Genomic DNA, 21130 nt, shown 5'->3' on the forward strand with positions numbered 1-21130 from the left:
TTTTAAAACATATTTTCGTTTAAAAAAAATATATCAAATTATACTCGTACGTTTTCGTATCCGTATTTTTTCCGTACTGTATTTTACTAACTATGCTCGGACCTTCCCTAAATTTGTTAGTTGACTGTGAAAGATAACTTTGAATGTAAAAAATCAGTAATAACCTCATTTTAAGGGAAAACAAAATTATTATTTTATAAAATTTACTTCGCAAGAAAAGAAAACGCGCTAGGGGTGTCGCATATATATTATCGTTATTCAAAGTTATCCCACTTATATAATTTTTTTGTATATGCACGTATGTTGTTAACATTAATGTATATTATCATAACTAATATGCAAAAAGGGGCGAAAAGTCCATTTCTGGACTGTTCCGAGCTCTCCCTACTCTGCTACGAGTGCTCGACGCGCGCGTCAGGATGCACCTTGAGCGCTCTGAGGATGCCCACGGAGTGCTCCGAAGGTGTCCACCAAGCGCTTAAGGTGTGCGCTGGGGTGCCACGAACAGATACGCCAAATCTCAATGGAGAACAAAGTAATAACGATTTACTTATATATAATTTACTCAAATCCCAGAAAAAATCAGTGTAATTTACTTTTAAAAATATCCCCACTACATCAATAATATACAGAACATTTCTGAATACAACTACACTATGTAACGTTTTTAAATTGTAAATTTTAAAGTTTCTCCCTCTCCATTCCTTTTTTTTTTTTTCCCTTTCATTTGGTTCATAAAACTCAAATAACTGTAGGTGGCAGAAGGGCACCTGATCAGGGAATCAAGGCCCATTCACATAATCAATCCAGTTTGTACTTTTTGTAACGTGACGCAGTAGAATTGGTGCAGGAGTCCCTTTGTGAATATGTATATATATAGACACACACACACACACACATATATATATATATATATATTGGCAGAAGAAGAAATAATTATGTAGTATGTAATTATATAGTGTGTAATATTGTGTTGGCGTTAATATAATGAATGTCCACCTAAAGCAGTGACATGTTTCCAAGTGAGTGAGAAAAGGGTCGGGCGTGCGTTCACTAGTTGACGTTGTAGTTGGGCGGCGGAGGAGTACTACGGATGCGGCGAATACCGGCGGGTTCTCAGGCGGGAATGGGAAGGAATCCCATCTCCATCCCATAACTAACACCAACACCACCTTCATTCCCGCCACAAACTTCTACTAACTAGACTTATCTTTCCACTCTTTTATTTACAGTATTTTAATTTTAATTTCTCATTTGTGTCGTGTCAAGCTCACGCATGCCATCAAAAGTCTGTTTGTCTTTTTGTATTACTTTGTGCACAGAGTTTCTCTAGATCTTGGAAGTTGAAACACACCCACCATATAAAAACTTGATTCCTATTTAAGAGTAGTTGACCAAATTAGATCAAGGTCATTATCTAAAAACCAAATTAAACTTACAATAATACGACTTTTTAAGCCAATTTTGAATCCATAAACATTAATTATCAATGCTACTTAATTGGAGTGAATTAGGGAAGCTCTTCTACCCCCAGATGGTATAACATGTGGAGTTTTGAATCGAAATGTGATCAAAAGTGTGTATGTGAATACTTATTTGATTAATAAATTAAATAAATAGAGTAAATTTTTTGAAGAAAAAAAATATTTGTTCTTTTAATTATAAATGTGATTGTTAAATAAATAATTATTAATTTTAGATATTTAAAATATAATATAATTCTTTTAAAATTTTTAAAAAATAATAACTCATCATCTCAAGCGTGTTGGTGGATATGTACTTTGACCCATGAACAACTTCCAGTCCTATAAAAAGTCCTGGTGGCAAACTTACATTGAGAGGGATTGGGGTAAAGAGCAAGGAGGTTGGTGTAACGGGTCAGGTGGGACAAACCTCTAAACAGTTGGCTTGGACTTTAATGTATTAAAAATATGTTACCACCATAATTTTTTTATAAAATCTCACTGCGCATTTGGCTAGATGGCGTGCACAAATTAATGAGACGAATCAATATATATATATATATATATATATACATATATATATTAGATTTTTAGTCTATTTTATGTTGTCAAAGAAGCTGGAGCAAAGAAATGATAAAACATTCACAGAGGCATAGTAGTATTGGCAAGAATTCGAAGGGTGAGTCTTTGAAGCCTCGCTTTCAAAATGCCCTCCTAACTTGATGGTGCGTGTATTGTAGAACTTATATACATGCTCTAAAAAGTATAAAAATAAAAAAAAATTGAATGAAAAAATATCCCCTTTCATCTGCTCAGCACTTCACCCTCTCTTCTAAAACGATTATTAAATTGGTTAAATTATTTTGAAACTAAAATTAAAATTAAAATTAAAAATTCACACAGTTGCGAAATAGGGATGAAAAAATATCATCTCCCTTAATCCATTTTGTTTAATGAGTTATGCTAAATCAGGTGGGAATGGGGTTGGAATCCTCCGGACCCACTCCATTGCCATCCCAGATGTGTTAAAATTTGATTCGTGATTTAAGCATATGATTATTGATAATCAAGAAGTTTATAACATGTTATATATTAAAGAAATGTAATTGAAAATGACCTAAAACTACTAAAAGACAAAAGTAGTACTAATTGGTCCGGGCTTTGAAGTCCCTGACCATGGAGTTTGGGTTTGAAATAATGTTGGTGTAGGGTCTATAGACTAAAACTAGTTGTCGGTGGCGCGTTTCTTCTCTGTCATGTACTGCTAACATTGAGGACTAAATTGTTTTCAAGTGTAAATATGAAATTTTTTCTATGCTTTTCATTCTTGGAATAATTACATCTTTAATTTCATAGTTGATGGGGACAATAAAGATATTATAAGTGTGAAAAATTTGATAAAGTCGAAACCAGCTTTATGACTTGGAATGAATATGAACCAAATTAAAGTCGCTGACTACGCCCCACTATGGCACCTTCCATGGCTTTGGGCAATTATTTTTGATAGACGGAGGATTAATTTATTTTCTATCCAACGGTATACATGACCCGGTCAATGAATGAGGAATATGAGATAAAGCACCGTCATATAAGTATGGGAAATATAAGTGTATATCTATATATATATATAAGAGTATGGAAATATACTGTGTATATAAGCACAGTCAATTGATAAACGGTAGATACTTGGTGGATCAATTTAATAAAAATTAATTTTTTGTGTGTCATTTTTTCGGTAAAGAGTCTATACTAGTGTCAATGGTGTAAGACCATCTAATAATTTCTAAAGTAATAGATTTTTAGAAATTTTACTACTTTTTTATTATTTATTTATTTGGTTTATTGACAAGACATTTATGCACTCACTTTGGTGAGACTCGAACCCTTAGAATCAAGAGTGGATCTAGAATTTCTCGTTGGATGGGCTAATATAAAATATAAATTTAATAATAAAATTTCTTAAAGCAAAAAAAAATAAAAAATTATAACATAATATTGATAAATATTTGAATTCAAATATTACGAAATATCTATCTAAGCTGTGCTCGACGAGTCTTTAAAGACTCGAATTCGTCAATAATAGATTTCAAGTCAATTTTCCAAATAAGCTCTCGTTCAAGGTTGATGATCATACAATCAACAAGAAATTCATCTTCAATCCTGCTACGCATTACTATTTTAACACTTTTGATACTTGGGTAGGGGGCTAAGGTGGGCTAATACTATTATTATTATTATTTTTTGGGCTGGGCTAATATTAGTATAGAAAAAAAATATACTATTTTTTTTTTTGTGGGCTACAACCCACCTTTGTCCACCCCTCTGTCCGTCTTTGCTTACAATCTACTCTGGGAGGTAGAGAAATACTACCGGATCATAAGGTCCTTGATACTTATTTATTTATTTGTTTTTGAAGTAGTATTCTTCATCCACATATTTACAATATTTGACGATAGGTGTCATTGGACCTCTTAAAAGCATAATTTACTACTTGACACGAGCAATCTACCGTCCCACATGAACCAGACAATTACTATAAATGAAAATTTTCGGGGTGACCGGCAATGGGATTCAAACCTGTTAAGATTTAAGGTAAGAGAGTCTTTACCGCTGAGCTATCCCGAATCAAAGAATTTAATTTGTTTTTTTTCACTAATCTTCTCAAGAGAATTAAAGTACAAATAAGTTCCAATCTCAAACAGACATGCAAGGACTATGGGCTCATATTTGTAATCACGGAAACAAGCATCAAAGAAAATCCTATTGGATTGACACTTGATTTGATATGAAGAGAATGGGAACACAAGTCACATTAGGGGGTGGCAATATTTGACACGATAAGAGATAAGAAGGTTTGAACTAATCATGTTCGTGTTGTAATTGTATTGATACGGATTGACCAGCTAACTAAACGTGTTGTGTTCGTGTAAAAAATGACCCTATAAATATGATTATGACACGATTAATCCGATTAACTAAACGTGTCAGATAAACGTGTCATGTTCGTGTAAATCATGATCCATTTAGCTAAACGTGTAGAATAAACATGTCATATTTATGTCAAAAATGATTTAAACGTGTTTTTTCGTGTCTTATCAAGGCTTGGCTCATTTACACCTATTGTGTCGTGTTACACGAGTAATAATCGTATCGTAATCGTGTTCGTATCGTAATTGTGTCGATACAAACACGACATATCAATACGAATTGTCACCTTAACTTTCGGATGGTTTAAACCACAATATACATTGTGGGTACGTATACCATTACTATATTTTAGTGCATGACTGGTGTTCTTGTTGCTGGAGTAATTTGAGAGTCGTTGAGCAGCGTAAAAAAAGGGGGTCAAATTCCATTGCCATCAATAACATTTGTTAGATTGAAGTATATATACATTAGACATATATGATGGTGGTAGTTATTTTACTCATTAGCTAGCCATAAGAATTTAACACCCAACAAATTCAAACTTCAGAATGTTCGACTTTGGCTCACCAAAATGAATAAACCGTTTCAGCTTATGCTAATTAACTTATGTATTCATGTTAAATTAGTTTAACATTTTATTTTAAAATTAATATTATCTCAATTGTAAACTCCTTCAATTGCCTTACTCATGATTACGAGATTTCAGCTATTGCATCACGTGGGGGCAGCAATATTTCCTCAACAAACTAGCACCCCACCCAAGTTTTCAAAAGGTTGCCTAAACATTGACATACATTTTAGGAAGTACAGAGAATTAGGACTTTGCCGATCATAAAGTCAAAATCACACACTTAGGGGCTTTCTAGTAATTTTGTTAAGCCCTCTTATCTAATTATGAACACTTTCTTACCAAATAAATAAAGAAAAATGTTAAAGTTCACATAAATCTTTTCCTAATTTTAATTTGAACTGACTGAATACATAAATGAACCGAATTTAGAATCATCGTATCTAACACAACACAAAGCAGAAATGAACCGATTGAGAATGAACTAAATCATTTAATAGTGTTTATATCTTGTTATGATATAATATTTTTACCAATTTTATATAACATGTTATTTGTGTGTTTAAAACTTTAATACTGATATATAAGTTAAGAAAAAGAACCAAGGGGATCAAATAAAGTCTGAAGAGACAAGTGTGTGTGATTATCAATTTAAAAAAAAATTGACCATAAATTTTATTTAACTTTTTTCTCACAGTTATATACAATTATGATAATTTACAAAAAAAAAAATTGATCGTAAATTTTATTTAACTTTTTTCTCACATTTATATACAATTATGATAATTTACAATCTCTCTAAAAATAAACTCTTTACAAGAGTTTGAATTATAACGAGATAATCAACCTTAAAATTTTGATTTTATAACAACTATTTAAAAATTCAAAACTTAATCCATTAATTACGTTATCAATCTCTCTTGATATTTTGTATTGCATGATTGATTTAAAGTGGGCACCAATCAATGTGCAGGAGAGATCCAACCACACCACACAAAAGGCATTTAAAAAAACCAACCATGGACTCGCATCTCTGTGTTCTGTTTGCCTGTTCCACCTTTTGACACGTCTATCTCTTCCATTTTACCAGATTTATTACTCTTTGCAGTTACTATATTCTCTCAATCTATGTAAATTTATGTAATATATATTGGTATTGATGGTTTAATATTAGAGAGTAGAGAGAAGATAAATGGGTATTTATAGTTTGGTCAATGGTAGGGGCATGGATGGATAAAGACATTATACACACACTATAAACATATATATATATATATATACAGAGAGCCCCACCAGATGCAATACACAGCCGGCCACTGCTCTGTCACAGCAACACTGCCAATCATCTCTATTCAAGACCGCGTTTCCTAATTTTTGTTGTTGTTAGCTCTTTCTTTCTACTTGCCATTCCGTTGATTTGCTTTTGTCTTTTTCACATCTAATCTTTTGGTCGTCTTCATGCTCATCGGATATATATCAACTAAGGATATATATATAGAGAGATAGAGAAATGATCGGTGAAAGATTATGAGACATTGATCATTCTGGATATACAGGGCTTCTTCAAGAAGAGGGATTTGAAAGCTTTACTTTGGTGATATTAATTAATTGTTAATGGGTTGCTTTCCGTGTTTTGATTCAAGGGATGAGGATGAAAAGTTTAATACGGACAAACAGAGAGATGATCACAAAGATGGTCTTCCAACAGTCACCTCCAACATATCTAAACTCTCTTCTGGTAAGTCTCTCTCCCTATACCTATATATATATATATATATATATATATATAGATGTATTGTTGTTTGATCTGATCTGGGTATTTCTGTTTTATTAATTGTTCTGTTGTTTTGGGTTTTGTATATGATTTTGGTTGATCTTATCTATCAGATTTATCATGTTTTGTTGCTCGATTTGAAATTAAAATTGGACGAGGATTGTAAAGAATTGGCTTTTTATGTGATAAAATGAGATCTAAAAACATATTTAATTTGGTTGCATAAGTTTTATCTATTTGATGGTTTTAAGAAATTAATAGTTTGACTTTTTCAAACGACTGAAGGAATAATTATATGTTCTGAATTGGTTTATGAGCTCAATTTGGCGATTTAGATTTTACATGGTATTGCACTCTGACTGGAGCTAACCTATTGACAATTGGAATTTGAAGGCTGTTTGTTTAGAAGTGTTTGGCCAATTTATAAACCAAATAAACATTTTCAAACATGTTTATCCTTCAGATCTGTTTTTTTAAACAATAAATTGAAAACATTAAGGTTACCTTAGGTTCATAACTGGTTTGGATTATAGTTCAATTGGGTTTCCCTCTTTTGTGGTTTTGTGTGCACCAAAGCCACAAACTCCCAAAATTTTGGAGTTGTGTTGCTAGATTTTGAGGGCCTTACAGTTTTGATCTTGGCATTGTTGATCGAGATGGCATGATTTAACAACTTAATCGTGCTTGATCTGTGTTTTGATTGAATTTGCAGGAGGAGAGAGGCCAAGACCAAGAAGCAATGTGGGGTTAATGAAGGAAGCATCAGGTCTGAAGGATGTACCCAATATTAATATTGCTGCCCATATATTCTCATTTCGTGAGCTTGCAGCTGCAACAAAGAATTTCATGCCAGACTCTTTCTTAGGGGAAGGAGGATTTGGACCTGTGTACAAAGGGCGTCTTGAGAGCACGGGTCAGGTAAATTCTCTCGTTCTTACTTTACTTAATTAGTTGCTACTTAGTTGTTTCAAATGGGTTTTTTTAAGAGCATGCTTTTCAAATTTTCATAGAAGAAGGCAACTGAGACACTTCTGAGAAAGACTTCAAGTCATTGACAGTGGAAAGCCTCAATGTTGTATTTGTTGAATTACATTGGCTTTGAAATTTCGCTTTATGCTCCCCTCTCACATTGTCGATCAAACTTCCCTACCACTCCTTCCTTCTATTACTCCTCTTACGGCTCCAGTTTTTAAGTTTACCCTGCATTACATGATCTTCCATTTCGATCATTTCAATTTTAATTCAAACATCAAATATCACAAAAGAGTGTGGGATTCCCATCCCCGTTTGCAAACGTAGAAAAGTTGAAGAAGGGATGGGGATTGCATTTTGCTCCAACTCTTTAGACCAACATCATCATCATTCTTACCTTAATCTCATATGAATAGTGTCGGCCACATGAATTCACTTTTTTCTTTCTTTTCTATTATATGTCATCTCACCTATTATATTTAATTTTAAATAATTTCTTATAACTTTTTTCCATGTATATCTAGCCCTCCACACCCTACAATGGCGGGAGTGTTGTGCACTGGGCTTGCCCTTTATTCCAACAATTTATATTAACTATGTTTCCATTAAATTTCCATTATACATTGATGATTCTTTTACTTGAGTTTATGTCTAGCTTCATGCAACAATAGTGTGTGTCATTTTAATTAATTATGCATTCACTGTTCATCCGTACATATTTTCCCCTATGTTGTGTTTGGCATAAGGGTGCACACGGTTCCGGTCGGAACCGGAACTAGAGCCGTTCACAACGATTCCTTGAAAATGGAACCGGAACTGAAACCGTATAAGTATGGAACCGAACCGTAGAAAACGGTTCGGTTCCATGAGAACTGTTAATTGTTTGATTTTTTTTGTGTGTAAACTAAAGATACAATAACATAAATCAATATTGCTCTATGCACGGTAGAGAAACTACACATAAGGGCATCTCAGTGACGAAATTGAACACCATCACATGCGGCACTCACATCAATTGAGTATATCAGTATAATAAACTCTAACTAATTCTAATTTATCTCAAAAAAAAAAAAAAAAAAAAAAACAGAAGACTTGTTGGGCTGAAATTGGATGTTGATCGGACAACCACTTCCTTCTTCAACCATCATCATCTACTACTTAGTAAACCAATTCTAAGCCTGTACCAGATTTTTCAAAGAGAGTAAAAAATTAAATTAAATTAAGAGAGATGACAGAAGTCGGTGCTTTGGATTCTCTCTGGGAGAAGACGATGCAGTTAATAAACAGTGATGATGAATTGATTAGCTTGAGATGAGACTTGAGAGCAGGCAAGGGCGATGAGGATTGAGGAGATGAGAGGAGGCGACTCAGGCGAGGGCGATGAGAGGTCAGGGGAGGCGACGGCGTTGAGGCGAGGTGAGGCGAGGCGAGGCGAAGTGGCCAACAGAGAGGAGTCGAGGACTGATCACTGATGAGGCGAGGCGAGGCAGCGGCTCCGATCAAATTTCAGAACAAAGTTGAGATGAGACTTGAGCATTGAGATTTGAGAGATTAGGTCTAAGTTTAGAATTTAGATAAGAGACTTGAGATTTGAGTTTTTGTGGACCACCACCACATGCTGTGTAATGATTCTTGTTGACTAATCTAAGTCATCTGTCAACACATAGTTACAAATATTTGTAGACACAATTGTGGTATACATATAATTAAATATATATATATATATATATATATACGGTTCCTGACGGTTCCCACGGTCTGGAACTGGAACCGGAACCGGAACCGTGAGAACAGGAAAAAACGGTTCCGGTTCTCACGGTTCCGGTTCCGGTTCCACGGTTCCGATTCTTTTGTGCACCCCTATTTGGCATACAAGAATGGAATGCCCATTGCATCCATTCTTTTGTTTGGTAGGAAAAGTGTGAATGATCATTCTAGGTGGAAAAGAAAGAAATTCATTCCACATCTCAACCTATGGAATGACCATTCCATTCGCAAGTTATATATATATATATATATATATTTTTTCACATTCCCAAAAATCCCTCACGTTCAAAGTCCAAAAACTGCTACCATCGCCGCCGCCATTTTCACCACCACATTGCCACCACCGTTACCACCACAGCATCGCCACCTCCACCACCACATCGCCGCCTCCACCACCACACTGCTGTCGCCACCAACGCCTTCCACCACCACCATCTCCACTGTCTTCCACCACAACAACCACCACCGCCATTGTCACTGTCGCCTTCCACCACCACCTACACCACTGCCGCTGCCTTCCACCACCATCGCCACTGTCACTGTTGCCTTCCACCACCGCCGTTGCCTTCCACCACCACGTACACCACTGTCACCGCCTTCCACGACCACCTTCAACCACCGCTACCACCTTCCACCATCGCTACCTCCACCGCCGCCACCTACACCACCGCCGCTTTATAGAAGAATGTTATTTTCTTATTTTAATTTATTTGTCATCAAGAGGGATATTTTGGAGAATTCAATTTGAAATTAATTCCATTTTAGGTTTTAAATTGGTCCAACCAACTACAAGAATAGTGATGATCTCAAATTCTACATCATTTCATATTTGTAACCAAACTCATATATTCGTATAAATTGTAGGATTGGCTACATTTAATTCTGTTCAGCAAGTAATGACCATGCTTTTATTATTTAAATTTTTTTGCTCTCTTGACTTTGCATTTGTTCTGATGATGATGTTTGTCTTAAATAGGTCATTGCTGTTAAACAATTGGACAGGAATGGGCTTCAGGGTAACAGGGAATTTCTGGTGGAAGTTCTCATGCTCAGCCTCCTGCATCATCCTAACCTAGTGAATTTGATTGGGTATTGTGCTGATGGGGACCAGAGGCTTCTTGTCTATGAATTCATGCCCTTGGGATCGTTAGAAGATCATCTACATGGTAACCTTCTATTGCATGTGATTTCCTTTGTCTGATCACATTATCGTTCTTGTTTTTATTTGTGCTTCACATAAATCCGAACTCCTTCGTATGGGATACAATCCAGGATGATGTTGATGATTTGTGCTTCGCATAATGTGCATGTTGTCATTTTGGAGACTGCAACAACACTCAGTTATGTTAAACTATTGCATTCAGTGCTTGATATTGAGAAATGGGGACTAATTTAATTGTTGTAGGAACATAAGTCAACAACTGAACCAGCTATGAATGACAAAGAAGCATGTGATTCCCTTTGTCTGATCACATTATCGTTCTTGTTTTTATTTGTGCTTCACATAAATCCGAACTCCTTCGTATGGGATACAAGCCAGGATGATGTTGATGATTTGTGCTTCACATAATGTGCATGTTGTCATTTTGGAAACTGCAACAACACTCAGTTATGTTAAACTATTGCATTCACTGCTTGATATTGAGAAATGGAGACTAATTTAATTGTTGTAGGAACACAAGTCGACAACTGAACCAGCTATGAATGACAAAGAAGCATGTGATTGGACAACAGTAACTAATGAGCTTCATTTGGGGGAAGATTAGGAAGGATCCATTGAACCTTAAATTGGACCTGGTGGAGTGGGTTTGTGTAGGCTTTCCATCCTTCTGAATGATGCTTTGCAATGTTGAGTTAGCGATCAAAAAGAGAGAGAAAAAAGCAAGGACCTGTGAGATGGTTTGAGCAAGATAGTGTCAAGGAGAAGAGGTGACTTCGTATTAGATAGAAGTGATGAAACTATTGTGGCTGACCAAAAAGGATGTAGGCTGAGCTAATGAGAATGTGTTAGGATCTTATACTATAGTGAAAAGGGTGAACCTTCTCATTTATTCCTTTTCTATGTGTGATAGCCATATTAAGAACTTAATCATATATAAAAATAATTGGAGAAAGTTTTATAATTTTTGGTATTTGGATCTCTTAAATCATGTAACCAACTATTAGTATTTATTTCATTAATATTTAAAATGCTTTTTACGCAGATATTCCCCTTGATAAAGAACCATTAGATTGGAATACAAGAATGAGGATAGCAGCGGGTGCAGCCAAAGGTTTGGAATACCTCCATGACAAAGCAAACCCTCCAGTTATTTATAGGGACTTCAAGTCATCTAACATATTATTGGACGAAGGATTTCACCCAAAGCTTTCTGACTTCGGGCTAGCAAAGCTTGGTCCTACGGGTGACAAGTCACATGTATCAACCAGGGTCATGGGCACTTACGGTTATTGTGCTCCTGAATATGCCATGACCGGGCAGTTGACAGTGAAGTCTGACGTCTACAGTTTTGGGGTGGTCTTCTTAGAGCTTATTACTGGACGTAAAGCCATTGACAACAAGCGACCCCAAGCAGAACAGAACCTTGTCATATGGGTAATCCACTTTATCATCTTGTAGTTTAATTTCCTTATTTTCCAGTATGGTGGATGACTGAGGTTATGGCCTTAAATAGAGCTGAATGGAAAAATAGGATTCATTTAAGCCGACCCCAAGTAATTGGGAAAAATGCTTGGTTGTTATTGATGTTGAATTTTCCAGTATGGTTGACACTGCCAGTGTAGGCAATGTTACCTGTGTAATAATTGGCTGTTGGTAATGTCTGTATGAATTTGCAGGCGCGTCCTTTGTTCAATGACCGCAAGAGATTAGCAAAGTTGGCAGATCCACTGCTCCGGGGTAATTTTCCAATGCGAGGTCTCTACCAGGCTCTAGCTGTGGCATCCATGTGTATTCAAGAACAGGCTGCTGCCCGTCCCCTCATTGGGGATGTGGTCACTGCCCTCTCTTATCTGTCGAATCAGGCGTATGACCCTAACGCGTCCCTTGGGCATGGCAACAGATTTTCCGGGGATAAGGATGATAAAAGAAGCAAAGATGAGAGAAATGGAAGAATATCAAAGAACGAAGAGGGGGAAGAATCCGGACGCAAATGGGACCTTGAAGGACCTGAGAAGGATGACTCTCCAAGAGAAAATGCAAAGAATACGGAAAGGGAACGAGCTGTTGCAGCTGCAAAATTGTGGGGAGAGAATTGGCGAGAGAAAAGAAGACAAAGTGCTCAAGGCAGCTTTGATGGCACTAACGGGTAATACTCGAACATAAAACACTTAGCTCCATCTTCCACCTTGCTGCTTTTCTGCTTTCAGACCAGAGGAGTTGAGAGACATTGAAAGTTGAGCCTTCCATGAGCGTGTTTAAACAACTTGCCGAGTGTTTGGAGATCATGGGAAGGAAACTGGGCTCAATATTCCTCTCTTTTTATTGCAACTTTTGTTTTTCTTTTCCTCAAAGGAGAGGAATAAGAGTGTAAATTGAGAATCAGATTAGGACGTATTTAAAAATTTTGTGAGCAAACACGTCTCATGTTATACCTCTGCTAGAATTTGTAGGTTGTTTCTACTCTTAAACGTTTTATGGTGTCTGTAATCTTTTTCAGCAATATGTTATAAAGTGATTGATGAATTATATTATTAATGCTCTCATCACCCTCCTTTCTGGGAATCCTATACTTGCGCAACATCTGATATTTAAAGCAGATTATTGTAACTCTAAAATTCTCTGTTTTATAGCAAACGGAATGTGTTTCACAAAAATGTGTTCTTAAATCAAATAAATAATTTTTTTTAAAGAGTGTACAACATCATGATTAAAAATAAAAATCCGGACACCTGCAGTCGTATGCCTGCCAAATCACAAGGAGGAGAAAGAGTTGCTTGTGGGGGTGGGGGTTGATGTGATGATGAAATGAGTAAAAAATCTCTATTTGTAATATTGACGTTTTAACATAACACATGTAGATGGTAATTGAGTAAAAGTAAAAATTTACTCGGTGAAAAATTATGCATTTACACAAACACAACGTCGTAGAGTGTGTGTCCTACCCTTTCAAATTTTATCTAGCTCCTCAAATTTTCTTCATTTTCTCTGTCGGAATTTGTGGACGACAACAATGGAAAATTACACCACTCTCCAAATTGTTCAGAAAACCCCAAACTCACCTGTTTTCTATCTATACCTTAATCGACCGTCACTTCGAAACGCTCTGTCTCGCGACTTCTTCACTGAATTCCCCAAGGCTTTATCCTCTCTTGACCAAAACCCTAACGTCGGCGTCGTAATCCTCTCAGGTAACGGCGATCACTTCTGCTCCGGTCTCGACCTCAAAACCCTAAACACAATCACCGGGGCTGTCCAGCCGAGTGACCGCGGACGCACCGGCGAACGCCTCCGACGGGAGATCAAGGGCTTTCAGGAGGCAGTCACGGCCATTGAGCGGTGCCGGAAACCAGTGATCGCCGGTATCCACGGCGGTTGTATTGGCGGCGGTGTTGACATCATCACCGCCTGTGATATTAGGTATTGTACGGAGGAAGCTTTCTTCATTGTGAAGGAGGTTGATTTGGCCATCACGGCCGATCTCGGAACGCTTCAGAGGTTGCCAGGCATCGTTGGTTACGGTAATGCAATGGAGTTAGCCTTGACGGGACGGAGGTTTTCGGGATTGGAGGCGAAGGAGTTGGGCCTGGTCTCTAGGGTTTTTGCTTCTAAGAAAGCCATGGAAGAAGGTGTTAGAACTATTGCTGAAGGTAATTTGATCCTTTCATCCGTTCTGTTTTTTCCTTTTTGCTTAATTTATTTGTTCTAATCTACCTGATAGGGTGTTTTAGGGTTCCATCTTTTAGCATATTGCATTAATTTAAAAACTTAAGGATTGATTTGATTGGAGAGAAATGGGAGGACAAGGAAAGAAAGAAATTGGAGGGAAAGTTAACAGTGTTTGGTATAGAGGGATTGCCTTCTCCATGTTATAAGCTCTATTGATTTCATTGATAGTGCATTTCCATAAAGTTCTTTCTCTAGATATTCTAGGTTAGTCTCAAAATTTATTCACATAATCTTTCTTGAAAGGGTCTTGTTTACTGTTTAAGTTCTCATTAATCCACTACAGTTTAAATATCCATATAATCTCTCTAAGGAACTTATATTGCAACTGATTCAACTATATAAATAGAATTGAAGATACACAAGAGGCTGCATTAAGAGAGTAGTCGTAAATTTTAAGGGCTTGCTTGGTTTGTAACTCTGAAAACAGTTCTCAAGAATTCAGAAAACAGAAAATTGTTATCAGAGAACAATCTTTTATAGTTCTCTGAAAATAGACGTTTTTATAAATGAGTTTTCTGAAAATTGAACCAAGCATAGTTTTTTATACTATTTTTTGTTTCAGTTTTTTGTTCTCAGAAAACTGTTTTCATAGTTACAAACCAAGCATTATTCTATGAAAAAACTAAATGTCAAGGAATGTCTTGTTTGCTCTGATGCTTGGTGTGTTAGGTTGTGAAAATTGCTTGATGCAAATCTTGGCTCTCTCTACATCATATTGCTTCACACCCTATCTCCACTAAACAATCACTATCAAAACCATCCATTGATGTATGGGGGGCTACCGAAGGAGTTAAGCTAGATTTGGGGTTTTATTTTTAGGACAGAAAAATGCTACTAGAAAAGAAGAAGATTGATGGAGGAGTTTATTGTGAGAGAATGAAAATGGGAGAGGGTGTGATACCCCGTAATTTCGGAACACGAGTTGATCAAATCCGCGTACAAAATTAAGGGATATCAAAACGATTAAAGTATTTAAACAAGCACAAAATACAAAATGAAATAAAAGAATAAACAATATGCTGAAGAAAAACTAGTCTATAAAAATTTTCATTAATAACTCGTCAATGGTTACAACTCGGAAATCCTATAATCTCAAGGACCCCTTAACCAAAATCCACTATCCATAAATTCATTAATAATAACTGAAACAATAATATCCTACTTTGAAATAAAATAGAAAGAATAGATAAGTCTTCCAGTTGCGGATCCTCAACCTTGAGACTTGAACTTCTAATAACCTGAAAAATAAAATCGTGGGTTAAACCCTACGAGCAAGTTCACTCTACCAGGCCTCTGAAAACCAATAAACAGATCATCTCTGATCAAAACCAAACCTAATAAAGTTTTAACTTTAATAAAGCACAATATATATGTCTATATATAATTATATATACTATACTAATCATATCCATTAATAGGTTTATTAAATTTTCATACCTATTAAATAATTATTAAAATAATAATCATTCCTAAACCAATACCATTTATTTTAAAAAGAAACTCTTTTAACCTTAATCCCATTCTAGTCAATTGTTTAATCATTTAAACAATAAATTATAATAAAAAGAATATTATATTTAATCCCAAACCCGATAATGATTTTAATTATTTAAATCATAAATCCAAAATCTAAGCTTTGACAAATCATCTATATCTGCACCAGTAATATTTTATTAATATGCATAAAATAATACACTAACCTGTAAGTACTAGACTATTCTAATTTAAGAATATCTAATCCTAATCCAGTCTATGCATACAATAACCATAGATGATATTTTAATCATCTAACACATAACAATTTAATTACGCTTTGACAAATCAATCATGCCATTATAAATATTTTCATTGATATATTGGCAACTCAACCATGCCTCCTTAAATATATTTATTTATACATTGGCAAATCAACTATGCCTCCACAAGTATATTTATTTACACATTTGGCGAATCAACCATGCCATTATAAATATATTTATTTATACATTGGCAACTCAACCATGCATCCTTTAAGTATATATATTTATACTTTTAAATTAACAATTCAACCATGCTTTCTGTATATGTATTTTATTCATACAAATACTTAAGCAAAATACTTACGCCTATGGCAACTCATCCATGCCTACAATTCAACTGTATATCAACTTTAAACTTAAAAATAAATTAATTCACACATAATCATTTCATGCATATTATATGTATAAGATTAATTTAATAACCAGCCTAATATAATATATCAAATAAGAATAATAATTTAATTATCTTAAATGATATATACATATACCCATATATTATATAATATATATATGTATAATACCTTCAATAATAATCCTTGATTATTTAAAATCATATATACATATACATTAATGAATATATATATACATATAGTTCCTTCCATCCTACACATAAATTAATTAAATCATATATACACATATATAATTAAGTATATATATAACTCCTTCCATCACCAAACTATTAATTAATGACATTTACGTAAATTAAACGTCACTAAATATCGTCACAAATGGTTTCCCATAAATACTCCATATTAGTTTAAATAGTTTTCCGACACCGTCTCATTAAAACGTAAATATCTTCTAGTAGGATGGGAATCTGATAATGAAATTAGTACCATTGGAAAGAGGACGAAAAATCCTTGAATTTTAGCTCAAGAATGACCCAATTTCGATTTAAGATAACTAAGTTATGACCGTTTTAATTTTATGTCACAAACAGACAAAATAATTGGATGAGCTCAAACACTACTGTGAGCGCACCCACACTGGATTAGCTTACTTGAGCTCACACAAATGCACCCACACCAGATTAGCTCACTTGAGCTCACATGTATGCACCCGCACCAGATTATCTCCCTTTCATCAATCAAATCTAACCGCTGGATTCCGCATGTGCATTAACATATCATGTACCGCAATGTACTGAATCAATCCATTAATATTTAAGTAATCTAATGGTCTAGATCAGTGTGCGCACCATTATTCTATGTACCGCGCGACACTGAATTGCTTCCCTATTGAGGCGCCGTTCCACTAACAGTGTTTATATGTATAAATAATATACATATATATATTTCCAATAAATATATAAAAATAAATTCTAATAAATTACCAAAAATATCAGAAAAATATCAGAAAATTCCAGAAAATTTAAGAAAAATTCCAGAAATTTTAGAAACACTAATTAACCCCTCTTGGGTCCAAATCCAGCCTATCTGTTGATGTAAACAAAATATACAACAATAAAAATCTAAAATTCAAAAAATATATATAATAATTCATATTTTAAATATTCCGTTCTAACCATCATTTAATCAATAAATTTAACCTTAGATTTTGATACTCAAGGTGAAATCCTTATGAGGTTTAAGAGGAAAGTTAGAAAAGAACTCGCCTGAAGGTTTCGAAACGAAACCGACGCTTCAAGTTTTGATTGTCTCTTTCAATCCAAACGTCCTCCTTTTCAGATTCGGCCTCCTCTTTGTCGGCCTTCTTTTTCCTCTTTCTCTGCCTCCCTTATTTTTCTAACATGTAAACTTTTAATTCTAAAACCTTATGTGTATATACATATTAAAATCCAAATTCTATTCCAACTAGGACTATGAATTAAAATAATAATCTTTAAATAATTTATATCTATAAACATATATTATATAAATATATATATATATATATATATATCTTTCCATAACAATTATTAATTAATTATATTTATATATAATTATATATATATATTTATAATTAATACAAAGTTTATCATTTAAATAATTAAATAATCATGGGCCTTTATTAATTAACCAAATAAAGTTTCATAAAAGCCCAAGACCACATCTTTTGGTCCAACTTCCCTTAAGCCCAAATCCAATTAATTTAAATAAATTAAATAATTAAATAAACACTTAAATTAAAAACTAATTACATGAAGCAAATAAACAAAACAAAAATTACAATCAAGTCACACCATACCAATAAAATCAACACACCAACAATTCAATCAATAATTAAGTACACACACAACAATCATCATATCAATAATTCACGAAATATAAATAAAATAAAACAATTAATCTAAGCACTCGATAAAACAAATCAATTAAAAATTAAAATAAACGCAATTAATTCAAATTGAATCAAATAAATTATTTAAAAATAAAATAAAAGTAATTAATTCAAATTAATAAATCCTTTAAAATATCGGGGTATTACAGAGGGTAGTTGAATTTGGAATTTTTTTATTATTTTGTATCCTAGAGTGGGAACAAGGGAGAGTGAGGGTGGAGGAAAGAATGGTTGGCTACTACATGTTGTATCTCTTCAAAGAAAGCCCTAGTTGGTCAAATAACTCAAGGATTCAGCTTGGACTTCCGTAGATCAAATGAGTTTTGATAAATTTAGGTACATGAAAATACAGATAGGAAGGGTCACTAAAATAAAAGCAAAATGAGACATTTGTTTATTTGGAAAATATTTTCAATCTTCATGCCAACCACTGGAAATTTTTTAGAAAATGCTTTGCAAGTTAAAGATTTGACATCTTAATCAAGTTTTTAAAATAAGTAAAAAAGACATGCCGACTTTGGTGTGCAATTTTAAATAATATAATTTGAATAAACTTTATCATTGTATATTATGTCTTTTTGTTTTCAAAATTTCCCATGTTTGTTGTTTGCGCTGTCAAAGTTAAGCTTTCAGTAGGTTAGTTTCTGAGGTTTAAGATGTGCTATACATGTGTAAATCAGGGTTTTTGTAGAGAAGAAAAACCAGGCTGTAAGATGGTACCATTTTCTTAACGTTGTTAAAAATAAATAAGTAAAAGAATATTTGTCCAAACCGAATCAAACGTTCACAATATGAGGTTTGTTCAATTTAATACTGAAGCTATTGGTTAAAGGATTAGACTATGAAGTGGCAGCAGGTTGCATCAATTTTTGGGTTGATGATAGATGGATCAGTCACGACCTAGATTCAATTCCCCTGCCTGTGAAGACACTGCTGTTGAATGTGTTTTGATTGTTTTACTAAGAGATTCTATGTTCAGGAATTGCTGCGAAGTCTCCTCTTGCTGTGACTGGGACGAAGGCTGTGTTACTCAGAAGTCGGGACCTGACACTGGATCAAGGTTTGGATTATGTTGCTACTTGGAATTCTGGTGTCCTCATCTCTGATGATATTGTAGAGGCAGTCTCAGCATATGAGCAAAAAAGAAAACCCAAGTTTGCCAAGCTTTGATGGTTCCTACTTGACACGCCTTTGGTAGCCCTATTGTATTAGTCTTTTTTGTTGGGTAAGATGTAAGACATCGAACTTCTGTAATAAGGTCTCAATCAATTATTGTATATTGAATTTTCATGTTATTTCTGCTCAAATAAATTTTGCTTAATTGCATACTTTTTGTGATCAATAAATCATATAACCATGACTGAATCGCCATCTTCTACTGCCAGCTTATGATAGATAAGGGGTTCCATATGAGGCAATCAGGCTTTCGCTCGTATACTTTGTCTAATTGGCTTGTTTTTATTGATTTTGTACACTATATATATACAGAAAGATATATGGTGCTAGGACAACAGCAAAAAAAGGGCATGGCAAGGTTATGGGGAGGGGAACCTTTGGTATTTTAAGGAGTTTTTATTTTTATTTTTATTTTTATTTTTAGTTTTTTGGGTCAATGGCAAGAATGTCAGGGGTTAGCTGTAAAAATCTCCCGGCGTGCCCGGTTGGAGAGGAGGGAGAGAGTGCAAGGATCGAACACAGATTTTCACACAGAATATTTCAACCGCTTGAACAACATGGTACGTGCAAATAACCAGGGTTGCATAAAAGCTTCACACAGTTGTGTGCTAGCATATATTGGAGTGAGAGGACTAGCCTACACTCCCTCTGGCTGTGTGTAGCCCATGTCATTGCCCAAGAAAGAAAAAGAAAAAAACAGTTCCTTGGCTTGAAACGTGTGAAAATGCAATCTCAAGTTTTTATGTTCGTCTAGAGGACCAGCCATTTTTGGGCCCAAAGGCAAACTTCAAACTGAGCCTTGCCCAGCCATAACCATGGGCTAATCTCTATTTAAATTGTTTGGATCTAGGTCAGAAGTTTTTTTTTCCAAAGACCTCCTACCTTATGCTACTTGAGCTCGTGCCTTATTAAGTATCAAGTTTAAGGTTCAACGTCTCGAGTGTAAACATTTTTTTGGGAGTTATGTTCGTAGGTGAAAGCTCGAGCTTTACCCGACTTGTGTGGAGAGGGTGTTTTGAACGATGTTCTGGATATTTAGTTGTTGAAAAATCCCGAATACCTGGTTATTTAAAACTATTATTATTATTTTTAAAAAAAACATGTGCAGTAAAGTTAAAGGTGATCTAGTTTGCTTTAGAGTGGAAGCATAACTCACCTTCGAAGAATGAGGGAAACAAATGTTCCTTTCGATTTAGGTTGATGTTCACATGACCATAGACAACTTTGTTCTCATCTTTTGTTCATTTGAGTTTTGAGGAAGTTACTTGGATGTCATGTGTGGCTTGACATTTCTTACCAAAAAAGAATAAAAAGTCTTCCACATTTATAAGTAGGCACGTGGGAGGAAAGCAACTGCATTTTTGTTATTTTACATAGATGCTTTTAGTTACAAATTACGTCTCATACACATAAAAGTACATTCAATGTACGTTTAATAGTTACAATATGTGTACTAACAAGAATAAATAAATTCATGCAAAAAGCCATATATAAAAAAGAATTGAGACTTCTTAG

The 21130-nt window shown here is 34.6% G+C and overlaps 2 protein-coding genes across 2 annotated transcripts; both read left to right on the forward strand.

Annotated features, from left to right (window-relative positions):
* Window positions 1–6233: 6233 nt before the first annotated feature.
* LOC132276176 (serine/threonine-protein kinase PBS1-like) lies at window positions 6234–13169 on the forward strand. The gene is made up of 5 exons (XM_059777491.1): window positions 6234–6697; window positions 7446–7651; window positions 10449–10638; window positions 11677–12068; window positions 12311–13169. The coding sequence occupies exons 1-5, from the start codon at window positions 6574–6576 to the stop codon at window positions 12782–12784; spliced, it is 1386 nt and encodes a 461-aa protein (XP_059633474.1). The 5' UTR covers window positions 6234–6573; the 3' UTR covers window positions 12785–13169.
* A 379-nt stretch (window positions 13170–13548) lies between these two features.
* On the forward strand, window positions 13549–19767 carry LOC132276177 (delta(3,5)-Delta(2,4)-dienoyl-CoA isomerase, peroxisomal). Its single transcript, XM_059777492.1, has 2 exons — window positions 13549–14281; window positions 19419–19767. Exons 1-2 carry the CDS (start codon window positions 13645–13647, stop codon window positions 19607–19609), a joined length of 828 nt encoding a protein of 275 aa, XP_059633475.1. The 5' UTR covers window positions 13549–13644; the 3' UTR covers window positions 19610–19767.
* Window positions 19768–21130: the final 1363 nt, after the last annotated feature.

The sequence above is a fragment of the Cornus florida genome, unplaced genomic scaffold, assembly GCF_030987335.1.
Source record: "Cornus florida cultivar Cherokee Brave unplaced genomic scaffold, ASM3098733v1 CherokeeBrave_3.0.0_Hap2_Chr10, whole genome shotgun sequence".
In the NCBI taxonomy this organism is placed as follows: Eukaryota; Viridiplantae; Streptophyta; class Magnoliopsida; order Cornales; family Cornaceae; genus Cornus; species Cornus florida.